At 40.4% G+C, this 14,806-nt stretch overlaps 1 protein-coding gene across 1 annotated transcript in view; it reads left to right on the top strand.

Moving 5' to 3' along the window:
• The window catches only part of fbxo8 (F-box protein 8), a 47,093-nt gene extending 32,631 nt beyond the window's left edge, over positions 1-14,462 (top strand). The window contains exon 8 of the mRNA XM_075464207.1: positions 8,647-14,462. Coding sequence (XP_075320322.1) covers positions 8,647-8,834 — 188 coding nt within the window. The 3' untranslated portion in view covers positions 8,835-14,462. The remainder of the gene's footprint in view (positions 1-8,646) is intronic.
• Positions 14,463-14,806: the final 344 nt, after the last annotated feature.

The following is a 14,806-nucleotide window of genomic DNA, read 5'->3' as shown; positions in this document are numbered from 1 at the left end:
TGGGGAATTCGCACAATGAGGGGACGTGGTCTGGAGTCAGCTGGATTCTTCTTTTGCTATGGTCCGATCCGATGAGCTCTGTCAGCGATAGTAGAGGTGGGAAAAGCTACTGCTCCAAATGTTTCTCTCAGTAGAATGTCAATGAAAGTTGTGGGATGCTGGCCCTCGATGTTTTCAGGGAGTCCTATGATGATGATAATAATAATACTATTAATACTTTTATTTACAGGCGCCTTTCATGGCACTCAAGGTCTCCTTACAAAACAACGACAACAACAAAAATTATTAGAAATAATTAAAATCAATAATGCAAAGAGAGTTAGAGGGAGTAGGCCTGTTTAAAAAGGTGGGTTTTCAGATGGGATTTGAAAGTGGAGAATGAGTTAATAGCCGCATTCGGACTGTAGGAACCTTTGGCAGTTCCTATAACCTTTTAATCCACGGGGGCGTTTTCTCCCGCATTCGCACATGCGTAACACGCAGGCGGCTGCGCCGCATCAGTCCCTATCAAGGTCCCGACTCATATGCGAATGCAGAATTGGTTGATATCGAGACTTCACCGTCACAAAGGAACAAATGTTCACCTGAGTGTTGGAGTTACAAAAAGTGCAAAAAGTTGACAAGCTTACGCTGGCTATCTTTGTAGGAAAAACGAACTATCTGATAACAAATGCAGCAGCGGAGGTTAAAACGTGCAACGTAAAACAGACATGGAGACGAGATAACGAGAGACGAATGAAAAACACAAAAAACCTATGTCTTTCTATTACTTCATTCTGTTTCTTTCTTCTCTCGGATCTTTTTCTTCTTCCTCATCTCTCTATCCTTTCATCTTTTCATCTGTCTTTGCTTCTTTCTTCTTCTGACTTCCATTCTAACTATATTCTAATAATCTTCTCATTCTCCCTTCTTCCAACTTTCTTCTCGCGGGTCTCCTGAGTTTGATTCGCAGAGGCGGGGCATGACGCAGGCTTATGCTCCACTTTCAGCCAATGATATGCCTGAAACCGTTATGGCGTTCGCTTGGGTGTGTAAAGTACAAGACTTAATTCTAGTGTTAAGAGTTTGATAAAACAAAGAAAACTCAATTCAAAGAAAATTCTTCTTTGTGTTAACACACATTTGTCCAGAGGATTATGTTAAGATATGAAGGTAAAGACATGAAATAAACGTATGAAAAGAAAAAGGCATCAAATAACAACATAAAATAACATGGATAATGGTTGTGGATCTTGAATACCTCTCAAATTCACATGGATATCTGTAAAGTTATGACATATGAATAAAGAACCAAACAATGGGCCTCATGCAAGAACATTTTCGTATTTTTATTCTAAATTTCTCTCACTTTTTCCGTACGAAGGTCTCGTACGAACACGCCACGTCAGATTCAACAAACGCTCTTAACTTCGGAAAAAGTGTGTAAACGACCTGCGTAAATGATGAATACCACCTGTGCGTATTTAAGGGAACGTGCACGAGGATAGAAAATTTGCATACTCCACGCCCAAAATTATACCATATAAGGCTGTGCTTCCTCGCTCCTGTGCCAGGAAGTGTTGAGTGTTGAGTCATGAAAATGGCATCAAGGCGCATAAAGAACAACTTTACGGGCTCTGAGACTGAAGTTCTGCTTTCAGAGATCCAAAAAGGAAAATCTGTCATTTTTAGCAGTGGAATTACGGGACCTGCTAAAGCGAAGAAATGGGAAGCAATTAGGAGTGCTGTTTATTCAATGTCACCTGTAGTTCGTAAAGTCACCGAAAAAAAAAAAAAAAAAAAGAAATAGTTTAACATGAAAATAGCTTTAAAAAAAAAAACCTGTCTCACCATGGGCAGGAACTCGATGACTGCAACTAAAGCCGTGCAATCAGTTGTTGAATCATCATGATGGCACTTTAATGGGGCGGTCCATGAGGGGGGTCTTCTGGTCACCTGGCCTTCAGCTCATTGCGCTCCACGACAGGGGCAAGGGTGCTTTGATGCGTATATGTGTCTCGTGCTCCAATTATGTTTGGCAGTCCAGCCATGGCATGAAAGTCCCTCTTAATCTGTACTTGTTGGACAGCGGTGTATGGGAATCTGATGTACCATGGGTGATAAACTGATGAGAGCTTTGATGACCAAGGGGAGCGCACGACTCACAGAGGACTGGGACACCCCCGATCTGTCTCCAATCTCCCTCTGAAAGGTTCCAGTGGCCAAAAATCCAAGGGTGGTGAGGACCTGGACGTGTGGTGGAATTGGATTTGATCGGCGTGTTTCTCTCTGGAGTTTTGTCTCTAGCAAGCTGCATATTTTCAGCAGCGCAGTCCTTGGCAATCTTAATCGCGATGTCACCCATTCGTCTGTCTCTGCAAGGATATCTACACGCTCGATTCCAAGAGCCTGACCCGCTAAGGCATCCAAAAGTAACAAGTCAGCTGCTGGTTACACTTCCCATTGACCTTGTTATATACAGATTCAAATGAACCTTCAATTAGTGCATAATTCAAGTTAAACAGAATAATGTCAGCATCATTATGGGGTATAATGTATATATTTATTTATGTTTGCTTCAAAGTAATTAAATATACAATCCATTAGTCAAGCAAACTTGATTGGAACAACAGCGGACTATCTTACGAAACTCCTACGACAGCTCTGGATCACTCGTAAATTCTGTTTGTACCTGAAAGAAAACGTAAAATACGAAAAGATTGGTGAATGCGCAAATTCTCTTAAATCACTCGTACGGACGATTTAAGAACAAATCTGTGCATACGAACGGTTCTTGCATGAGGCCCAATGTTATTTAACAATGTGAATCTGAAGAGAGTATTTTGAGAATTCAATGAGACGTCTGTTTCTCGTCTGGCTGGATCAAAGCAGATAGGTGCCCTTTTTGATTTACATTGTTTAGATAAGAAGGAAGCAACAGTTGGTCTGGCCCCTCCAATCGTCACCTAAAAGGGTTCTTTGTTTGTTCAGCTTAGTTAGCATTTGGGCGTTATGGGACAGGTCTGGTGGGAGAGAATCTCCAAGTCCTCTACAAAGGACAAAGGTTGGGGTAAATGAGATGATCTCTGTCTCTTCCTTTGTGTGGAAATCCCCCCATCTGCATCTTTGCACCAACATTACCATGCAGTAATCTTGCTGCGCTTTCCAAAGGTTAAGTTTCATAATAAATCCACACTTGAGTTCACTACACAAGGAAGGCTTTATGAATATAAAGCTCCTCTTGAAGCCCAACTTCAGCTTTTTTTTTTTATTTATTTTTGTGAAAATACAATATATATATATATACAGTATATTAATGCCGAATGTGAAGGGGGGACAAGGAAAGAAAGGGAAAGGCCTCCTCATTTCCTGGGAATGGTGCAAAGGGCAGAAGGGCTCAATGTCCACAAGGTCCGAGGCATACTCCATACCATATAAGGCTACGGCTACACGGAAACGTTTTTCACTGTAAACGATACTTTTTCTTATCGTTTGGCTGTCGCGGCCACCCGGAGCCGGCGTTCCCACTACCCCAAAACGATAGTTTTTGAGAACGGGTTCCAGAGTGGGAAGATTTGAAAACGGGGTTGTTTCGTTTCCATTGTTACAGCGAAAACGGATTCGTTTCTGCGTCATAGCCACATGGCTAACGCAGTGACGTATACACATACGTCAGTGACCAGAACAAAAAGCGGCTTCCATTCAAAATCCGGAAGAAGAAGACAACACAACAAGGACAGACAGCGATCATCATGGACCCCACAACATTGATAGCAGCACTGCTGCAGACACTGCTAACTACAGCCAGAGAATGTCTAATGGAACGTCCGTAGACGGGCTCTGGGCGTACACGCATGCGCATTGCTTCTTCTATTGTTCTGGTGTAACCGGTGGGGGTGGCTTACAGCGCACCTAGAGGTGTTTCGTGTGTACTGCATCGTTACATCGTTTTTCATCTGGACCTGTCTTTACAGCAGCGTTGCCGTATGGCCGCAATAATTTTCGTACCCGTTTTCAAAAAAACCCTTGTTTCGTTTTCGTGTAGCCGTAGCCTAAAACTATGCTTCCTATCTCCTGTGTGTAACGCTTAGTCGGCTAGGCACTTTACTGCGGCAAATGCTAGAATAAAGCAATCAGAAGTAGGTTCGACTACGGAGCCTGTGTGTGTCAATAAATCACCCAGAGACTGAAAATACCTTTCAGTATTTGTATTAAAATAATCAGGATCCAAATATCATTTGTATATGTGTTAGAAAGATATGTAATAATAACAGTTAGATATACATATGAGAAAAAAATAATCATAACAGAAAAACTCCCCCCCGACGACACCCAAGAGTTTCACTTTTCCTGGGTCCAATTGTAGACGAAATGAATTAATAGTTCATCAATCAGTCAATAATCCACAGGAAATAGAGTCAATAATCCAAGGCAATAAATCCAATAGTTCAAAGGCAATAGGTCCATAGAAGGAACTTGGTGTCTGATAGTTGCTACCACAGTTGCGGTGATCTAGTAGCTCGCCATCCTGGGTGGGTTCGAACTCGACATACAAGTTGAGGGAAAACCAGAGGGAAAAAAAACCTGACCGTCAAGTGGTTATCAGGAAAAAGAAAAATAACACTGTCGGCTGAGTTGTTTTCAGCTGATTCGTGAATATAACAGCGGTGATTTAAGGAAACGCCAACACATGTCACAGAGACAGCAGTGACAGCAACAGCTGTGGAACAAGCAATGAGCTCACCTCCGACCCGGAATTTAAAGGCGCGTACCCTCAGTCCGACCCGCCACAATAAAACATGACAGGTTATTTACTAAGGGTTACATGTGCCAGGAAGTTTTAATTCATGAGAATGGCATCAAGGCGCAAAAAGTAAAACTATACAGGCTCTGAGATTGAATTCTACTTTTAGAGATCCAAAAAGGAAAATCTGTCATCTTTAGCAGTGTCAGCAGTGGAATTATGGGATTTCCATGTTAATGTCACCTAAGTCACCCAGTGTCCACAGTGTGGGGCATACAGGAACACTACACTTGAGCCATGTTGATAGGTCCTCACAGACCTCAAGCCAGAACTTCTGTACAGGTGCAGAAAACCACAAAGCGTGTGTATAATCATCAGGTGTGTTTTCGTGCAATGTGTGCAGATATCTGAGTGTGTAAGACCCATTCTGAACATCCTTTGTCCTGAATAATGTGTTCTGTGAAGAATTTTATATTGTATGAGCTGCAAATTAGGATTTCGAGTCATTCTGAAGGTGTTCAAACATATTTGTGACCAGAAGTTATGATTAGAACTGATGGATATATCTACCTCCCATTTTGAGGTTGGTAGAGAAATTGAGTAATCTATCTTAGACATTAATCGATACATTTTTGACAGCAATTTTGGGGTGCAGATGCTTAAACATTCTGCTACCCAAATAGGGAGTTGTAGCTCTAGTTGATGTATTTCTTACTCATCACTTGAGTTGTTGTAAAAGTGATCTGCTTTCATGGGTGTGCTAAAAAGACCAAATAAAATAGGCTACGCTGTGTGTGTGTTTTGTTTATTTATTTTTTATGAAGATAGTTTGATTCTGAGTGTATTGGTGTTTAGTAATAAAATAGGTTAATTCAGAGAAGTGAAGAAATGCAGATGAGGTCAAAAAAGTGTGAAATGAACATGTGAATGATGAACATTAAAGCAATACTATGTAACATTTCTACCTTAAAATAACAGCTTGAAAAAAATTGTGCGGCTAAAATGAGTTTTAATATTACCATTGGCCTGTCTCCTATGCCCTTCGGGGGTCTGAGTTGGAAAAACTGCGCTATGTAACTTTGCTGGAACGGCCTGGAAGTGGCCCGGAAGCGGCCCGGGAGCGGCCCGGGAGCTGAGCGGAAGTACTTCGACTTGCTTTCTGGCACACCTACCGCAAAAACAAATAGACCCCTCTCACGCTCCCAGGTACATTTGATTAATCTTACCTTCTCGGTTGACATAGCTTGCACCTTCTGACTCCTCCGTCAACAAACGTGAAACGTGAAAGCGAAAGGGTGTTGTATTTACGACAGTGTAACTGTACATTACCTCCAAGCCTGTAGGGGGAGCTCCATAGTGGGCTTTTTGAGAAGTTACATTGTATCGCTTTAACTAATTAATTGGTAATCTATGTGAACTGAACTTTGAACTAGTTCTTGTGAAGTATGAACTTACACAATGCTGATTGTAATAGATGCAGTATGTTTTTTTGTTTTGTCTTGCTGAAAATATGCAAGGCCTTCCCTGAAGAAAATGACATCTGGATGGGTGCATATGTTGCTCTTATATCTGTATGTACACCTTTCAGCATTGATGGTGCAACTCCAGATGTGCAAGTTGCCAGTTCCACAAGCAACAATGCACATGGATACCATCATAGATGCAGGCTTTTAAACTGAGCGCTGATAACAATCCAGGAGGTCCTTCTCCTCTTTAGTTCAGAAGATGCTGTGTCCAGTGTTACCAAAAATACCTTTTATTTAGATTTGTAGATTTTATTTCGTTTCACTACAGTGTTTCACTTTGTTTCAGTCTTTTTCAAATGAGCCCAGAGAAGACAGCTGTGTTTCTGTATCGTTTTCGCATATGGCTCCTTATTTGCATGATAGAGCTTTAACCTGCTTTTTCAGATCGCACAGCAAACTGTGTTCACAGACAGGGATTTTTGGAAGTGTTCCTGAGCCTATGATTTCAATGACAGAATCGTGCCTGTTCTTAACGCAGTGCCATCGGAGGGCCTGAAGATGACTAGCATTCAGTATTGATTTTCATCCGTGTCCTTTGCGCACAGAGAAGTCTCCAGGTTCTTAGAATCTTTTGACATTTTTCACAGTACAGTAGATGATGAAGTGTTCAAAGTCCTCACAGTAAAATGTTGAGGAATGTTGTTTTAGAATTACTTGACAGTTTTTTGCAGATTGCTGAAGCTTTTGCCAAAGATGCTCTTTTTATACCCAATCATGTTACTGACCTGTTGCCAACTAACCTAATTCTTTGCAACATGTTTCTTTTGAGTACTACTTATTTTTCAAACTTTTGTTGCCCCCATTCCAACCATTTTTGAGAACGGTTGCTGTCATGAAATTAAAGATGAGTTGAGGTTTTGTAAATTGTAAAATGCCTCAGTCTCAACATTTGATATGTGTACTATGCCCTGTTGGAAACTGAACATTGGTTTATGAGATTTGCATATGATTGCATTTTGACTTCTTTACATTTTACAGTCTCCCCACTTTTTTGGTATTGGATTGTTATATTTTAATCTGGAATATTAAAATTTGAGAATTTTGCTTACATTTGCCATGCCTTTGTGGAATTCAGGAAAGGGTAATGTATGGCTTCTTCATGTGTGGGTCCCACCGTTAAAGGATGAAATTGGAGGTGTGGGGATGCTTTGCTGGTACCATTGTTGGCAATTTATAACACACGACCATTATCACTAGCACAGTATTCTGCAGCAAATTGGCATTGTGGTTTGGGCTTTGTGTTACCATATTTTTTGTGACAGGACAAAGACCCAAAACGAACTTCCAATATTTGTAATGGCTGTTTACCCAAGGAGTAAAGGAATGCTGAGTGAGATGACCTGGATAGTCACCCAATCTAAACCCAAATGAGATGGTTTTGGATTAGTTTAATCACAGTGACAAAAACAACCAAGTCCTCATCTGAGAACTCTTTCAAGATGGTTGGAAGACCATTCTTGTTGATTGTCTTATGAAGCTGGTTTGCAAAACGTCAAGAGTGTGCAAAGTTGTCATAAAAGCTGAAGGTGAACACTTTGAAGTATTAACATTATTAAACGTTTTGTTTACCACATGATTCCATGTGTTCTGACATAGTTTAGTTGTCTTCAGTTGCATACAACTATGTAAACAGTTAGTGTAAATTGGACCTGAAGGTGACGCTTCAGGAAAGCTCATGGATTGTCTCAAACAAAGGAAAGGTGCTTCATCTGGTGGAGAACACTAAAACATTCAGAAAATTTAAGGGCAGTATAATTTAATTTACTTTTATATGATGTTTGAGTGGAATATTGATATTCAGCATTGAGATAATGATGCTACAAGGAATATTCCTTGTATTTCTTGTATTCCTCAAAATTATAATATCCCTCTGTTTCGAACTAAATTCTCAAGATGCAAACAAGAGACATTTACTTTGTTAAATTCTGAAGTAGATCAAAAACCGAAAACTCATACAACTGACTTAGAAGCTGCATTCTGGTCGAATTACCCAGCAACAAAAGTTTTTGGTTTTTTTCAACTTTTTAAAGTAATCCTTGACTTCTTTTTCATCAGTGGGTGAAAATGTCCCACTCGAGCGTTTATTGATGTCCTCGGGCCATAAGAAAGAACAATCTCCCACTTGGTTACTATTTTAGATCTACTTGTATGACAAGTCATATAATTAGCAAGATTAGTGCTTGGGGATTCACCCAAGGAGACAGAGGAATGACTGGCTGCCAAACTGAGGCATTTTCATTTCACTGCTATTCGGCCCATCCATCCCCCGCGAGAGGTTGTGCAGTAGATATTTATTTGTCATTCTCATCACCATTTATACTGAACGGAAAACGGTTCTACATTGTATCATGTTTCTTTTACTTTCTTTAATCCAGGTATGCTTTTATCTCTCCGCAGATGCTGTATACGTCTTGTGCTACAGTCTGATCCTGTTGTCCATCGACCTCACCAGCCCACATGTCAAAAACAAAATGTCAAAGAGGGAGTTTATCAGGAACACTCGCCGAGCAGCACATAATGTTTCAGATGACTTCGTAGGCCATCTCTATGATAATATATACCTTATTGGTCATGTGGCTGCATAGCTTTTCTTTGTGAAAGGGCTTCTGTACATGTATGAAAAGTATTAAATATATTTATATTCTAGAAGGAATATACCAAGTAACAACACAACATTTTGCCACTCCACTCTAAGAGAGACTGTGCTACCAAATATCAGTAATGTCTTACCTTTTAATTAAAGGTGAAGGTGAAATATCTGGAATCATTTAAAAAAAAAAAAAAAAAAAAAAAACAACCTGCAAAGTAACTACAAAGGAGGTTTTAGAGAAGATGAGTTGTGATACTGCACTGATGTATAGAATTGGTGGTGGAAGACACTAAACGGAGGAAAACTGGTGTCAGTCTGCTACAAAGCCTAAAACATTATATTGATTTCCTATTGACTATGAGCTGAGTCGAGCTCATTAGCTGGACAAAGCTTTCATGTTGGTGTTGGTACGTTAGACACTGAAACGAAATTGGCACAAGATAACTCAAATATTACTTAGATGATAACAATGTAACATTGGAGCAAATCAGCTGATCTTTACAGATTGGCCAGTTGTAAATGAATTAGTTTGTGTGGTCCAGATTAAGATAAATAGTTTTCTTTAGATGGAACATCAACACAACTCATTGGGCCTCATGCAAGAATATCATCATATTATCCGAAGTCTTTAAGGTTTGTTTAGACAAGCAAGTTTTTTTTTAGGTCACGGTGGATGTTCAAAGAGCAGAGGGATTTTGCTGTGGTGTATGGGTGAAGAGCTCTGTCAGGTATCTGTCGGGTATGGGGGGTCAATACCACTGATGCATTGGAAGGTGAGGAGAGAGACCGTGTACTCAATCTGAGCTGAGATGGGGAGCCAGTGTAGTGAGTGGAGGATGGGGTGATGTGCTCATATGTCTGCACTCTCATCAGGATCCTAGCAGCATTGTTTTGAATGTACTGCAGCTTCTGGATGCTTTTGCTGGCGAGGAGACAAATGCATGGATGAGTTTCTCTGTGTTGGTGAGGATAAGAGTGGGACAGAGTTTGGAAATGTTTCTTAGGTGGTTAAAGGCAGTCTTGCAGAAGTTTTGGATGTGAGCCTCGAAGGTTAGATGAGGGTCCAATCTAACACCGAGGTTGGTGACTTTGTGGGCGGATCTAGGATTTTTCTGAGTAAGGGGCCACAATATTTGCCAAGTATTTGTCCAACATCCTTGCACACAATCCCCTGTTTTGGTAAGATATATATATTTCACCAGTCACACCATGTTCAAACACCTAATTAAACACGTAATTAAAAAAGCAGTAAAATATTTTAGTAAAATCTCCTTACCAATTTTACATGCATTTTTACTGTACATAGACAAAATACTCATGTACAGAATACAGCATGTGATAAAATCCAGCATTTTATTAATTTATTAAACCTTTTTACTTTTTCACAAATACTGTTAGTTCAAAACATCTCTCTCTCACTAACATTCACAGCATTATTCTTCGGTTTTTGTGACGGGAACTGAACATTCTCACCTATTCATTCATGTCTAATGCTTTTGCTCGTCAGGACTCAATGCTCAGCTGCTTTGCTCATGCTGTCATTGTTGTTCGTAGATTATTTTTAATCAAACTTAGGGCTGAAAAGCTGCACTCACATGAAGCACTGCTCACTGGTACCACAATGGCTATTTTTCCGAGCCTAAACAGCTCATGAAACACCTTGAATATTTCTAGGAATACTACAAATTCTAGATGTGTAGTAAGCCTCTGCATCCCACTTTTTTCTTTCCTCTTCAAAACTCTCTTGATCTGATACAGTGATCGTTGGCCAAGTCATCAACATTTGAATCAAAAATCTTGGCAAAGGAAAAAAGAGCCTCTTCTTGTAGAAAGGTTATGCTTTGAGGGCGAAATGCTTGAATTCCCTTCATGATTGTGCAGTTGGGCTTAGAGGAACTTCTTTGCAGTTCACAAGACATTGAATCGAGCACTGGATAGAAAGTATGTCTTTTAAAGTTTTCCTTGTCGTTTCCATCAACTCTACGCTCACCAGTTGATGTAGTATGTAATCACATAGCCACCATATCTTAGGCTGCCTCCTCTCAGTCCTTTCCAAGCTTAGATCACACTTTACAGCCTTTTCCTCCCCCTCTTTCCACACAACCTCAAAAAAGGCCTCACTCCTGTATTGCTGCAATGTGTCAAGGAAAGATTCCACAAGAATGACCGCTGCTGCGAGGTCCAGTGAGGGAGACTGTAGCATGTCTTACAAAAACTTGGACTGACCCAGAACTTCCTTGAAAGTAACCAAAAGTCAAATAAAGCTAAGGTCAAAGCTAGCAATGTCATGCGCATCTACTGCCTGATCACCATGACTTTCCAGCCCAATTTTTTTGCAGTGAACGGTACACTGCTGGGAGTCTATCAAGCAGATTGGGACAGACTGTGTACCTGCTTAGCTTAGGAAGTTCACGAGGCTGACCATCATACATTTCTCTCTGAATGTCATGCCATTTTGTGTCCACATATGATCCAAATAAAAAAGCAATGTTGTTTTTGAAGAAGTGAGAAAAAGCAATCCGCCTCAGAGACTGACTTCACACTATCAACAATCACAAAGTTTAAACAATGAGCATTACAATGCACATAAAAAGCATATTTGGCAACTTCCTGAATCCTTGTGCACAGACCTGAGTGCTTGCCACTTATCAGCTATTACACTGAACACCTCACTCTGTTTTATTTTTCATATTCTTCTCTATCACTGCCAAACATAGTTAATGTTAACACACAAATGCAAATTACAAAGAAGTACATGAATTGGCATTACATGAATTAGCGAAATGCTAATGTTCATGTCTAAACACAAGTAGGGCTTCAGTTAACATTACTCGTAACTAATGTTAGCTTTGCTTCTCAATGCAATGTTTGTCAGACTTAAGCTACGCAAGAGCTGTAAATTAATAGGGATTTATGACTTACCATTACCAATAAACTCCTCAAAATGTAGACTGCCATCAGTTTTCGGTTAAAAAACTTTCTCTGCGAGATCGTTCAAATCTTCTTCATCTGTAAGCTTTATTCACGCTGGACATTCCTGTTAGCGCCACTAGTGTTTTGGCATGGAATTGCATCCACCTATAATTTGATCATTGCTCTCGGACAAAGGACAGATGAGTGACAGGACAGGGGCACTTCAGGGGCCCAATCAGATTTCAGTTGGGGCCAATGCCCCTGTGGCCCCACCCCTAGAAACACCCATGTGGTGACTGCTAATGAGAGGGGAATGCCGGCTGGAGAAAGCAATGCTGGTTATGGCAGATGTTCGGGTTTGGTAAGGGGTGTCGACTAAAACTGCTTCAGTTTTGGAACTATTGAGCTGTAGGAAGTTGTACTTCATCCACACCTTTTATCTCCTCAAGACAGGCAGTTAGTATGGAGAGTGATGATGATGGCGATGACAACGAAAGGTGTGTCTGTTTTCATGTAAAATTGTGTGTCATCAGCATAGCAGTGGAATGAGATTCCAAAGCGGCTGATGACTTGGCCAAGGGGGAGCAGGCACAGTGTAAACAGAATGGACCTGAGCACTGCTGCCTGTGGACCCCACAGGTGACATGTGAGTCCTGGCCCATGAGCCATCCATGGAGACATATTCAGTTCCATCAGAGAGGTAGGGTTAAATCAGGTTACGACAGTATTACTGAGTCCAGTGCTGTACTTTTTGCCTGTTGAGAAGAATGTGATGGTCATTGGTGTTGAATGCTGCAGGCTGGTCAAGAAGGATGAGGAGGGAAGGTGAACCAGAATCAGCTGCCATTAGCAGGTTATTGGCGACTCTGATCAGGGCTATTTCTGTGGGCGGAACGGAAACCATAAACTTGTGTTTGAGGTAGTCCTGAAGGTAGGCAGCAACTACCTTTTCAAGGACCTTGGAGAATAATGGGAGGTTTTGATATGGGTCTGAAGTTTGCAGGGACTTCAGGGTTAAGGGAGAGTTTTTTGAGAAGTGGTCAGTATGAAAAAATGGGTTTCAAAATCATGGGAAAATTAGCTGTGTTCCCTGCTCTGAGATGCTGGGAGCATGTGTGACGAAGACCCCATTTTAACAGCTCTCAAATCAGCGCAAATGAATGGCACAACAGGGCAAACAGTAGGCTTTCTTTTAACCGAAGTAAACTATTCAGATGTGAAATCACAAATGCACACTTAGGATAATGAATATTTTTGTCTAGTTGTGGACAAAGTAAACAGCATTAATAAAATTGTACAACTTATTTGCATTCATATCCCAGATATTTCCAAGCAGACATACATTGACACACCTTGAGAATGTGGAGAGATTCAGCACAGCACTCGCTGGAAAGTATCAAAATTGATCCATGCCATATAGCTCTAGTACATGCACATACAATCCATAAAGAAATGTAGTTCTAAATGGTTAAAGCAATACTATGTAACAATTCTACCTTAAAATAACAGCTTGAAAAAAATTGTGCGGCTAGAATGAGTTTTAATATTACGATTGGCCTGTCTCCTATGCCCTTCGGGGGTCTGAGTTGGAAAAACTGCGCTATGTAACTTTGCTGGAGCGGCCCGGGAAGCGGAAGTACTTCGACTTGCTTTCTGGCACACCTACCGCAAAAACAAATAGACCCCTCTCACGCTCCCAGGTACATTTGATTACTCTTACCTTCTCGGTCGACATGGCTTGCACCTTCTGACTCCTCGCCGGTTCGTCAACAAACGTGAAAAGTATTTACGACAGTGTAACCGTACATTACCTCCAAGCCTGTAGGGTAAGCTCCATAATGGGCTTTTTGAGAAGTTACATTGTATTGCTTTAACTTCACATTTCACTCCACTGAGCATAATACAATATTCGGATATTCAATAGAGTCATTTCACAATAAAAGTCATCTCAAGTCATTATAATTCCATTAAATCAAATTCCTTAGAATGCAAATTAGTCCAATGCATATCATGGAATTGAAAAAAAAGTTGCCCAGCTAAATAACCAACAATTGTACAACCAACAGAAGATTAAATCTTCTTTTGAATTCAATCCCCTTTCCTCAGTGTACACTAGGTAACCATGGAGACGAAAACTCCCTTTCAGCAGGAAGAAACCAGTTAAGAGTTGAGAGGACAGGACAAACGGGTCAGAAAGCACCATAACAACAGGCCAAGGATACCTGCTAAAAAAGAAATGTAATTTACATATGTGGGGGCTCAATGCATTGTGGGAGGTCCCTCGGCAATCTATAGCAGCATAATTAAGGAGTGGTTCGGGGTTACCTTATCCATCACTAATTATAAGCTTTATCAAAAAGCAAATTCTTAAGTAGAGAGGGTGTCTACATCTGGAACCCATACTGGCAGTTGGTACCACAAGAGAGGCACCTGATAACTGAAGGCTGTGCCTCTTAATCTGATTTTAGAACTCTGGAAACCACAAGTAAGCCTGCGATCATAAACTTTAAGATCTTTAAGATTCATTGGAGCTTGGCCATTAAAAGCTTTATATCTGAGGTGAAGAATTTAAATTGAATTCTGGATCAACAAGGTGACAATGAAAAAGCTCAAATTTGAGAAATATTATACATTTTCTAACAGATTTTGACAAGAGAAATGTAATTTTCATTTGATGGTTTTATTTAATAAATTAATTTTTTGTTCTGTACAGTTTTAGTCTTCATTTTCATTAGGTTTTCATTACTTGCTGCTCTTGCAGTTTTTGATTCCTTAAATTGGGTGGTTAGGCAGCCGACACAGTCATTAACCAGTTCACAAGGGAACATATGAAGAATGTTTCAGGTAATGTTACCTTAAGGTCAAGATGGAAAATTTTCTTATTTTCTTAAGCATTCACTTTTAGAAAAAAACATACTTTTGGTGAATTCCCTCCGTTGCCCTTCTATCCCAGTGTTCCTTTTCCCATTGTTGGGAAAGACTGCTGCTCCCAGAAATTGCTTAATTCTTTCATGATACAAGTTTTCCTCACTTGTACTGACAAACGTACAAGAC

This window comes from Odontesthes bonariensis, chromosome 4 (assembly GCF_027942865.1).
Source record: "Odontesthes bonariensis isolate fOdoBon6 chromosome 4, fOdoBon6.hap1, whole genome shotgun sequence".
Classification (NCBI taxonomy): Eukaryota; Metazoa; Chordata; class Actinopteri; order Atheriniformes; family Atherinopsidae; genus Odontesthes; species Odontesthes bonariensis.
This window is presented reverse-complemented; position numbering and strand designations above follow the sequence as displayed.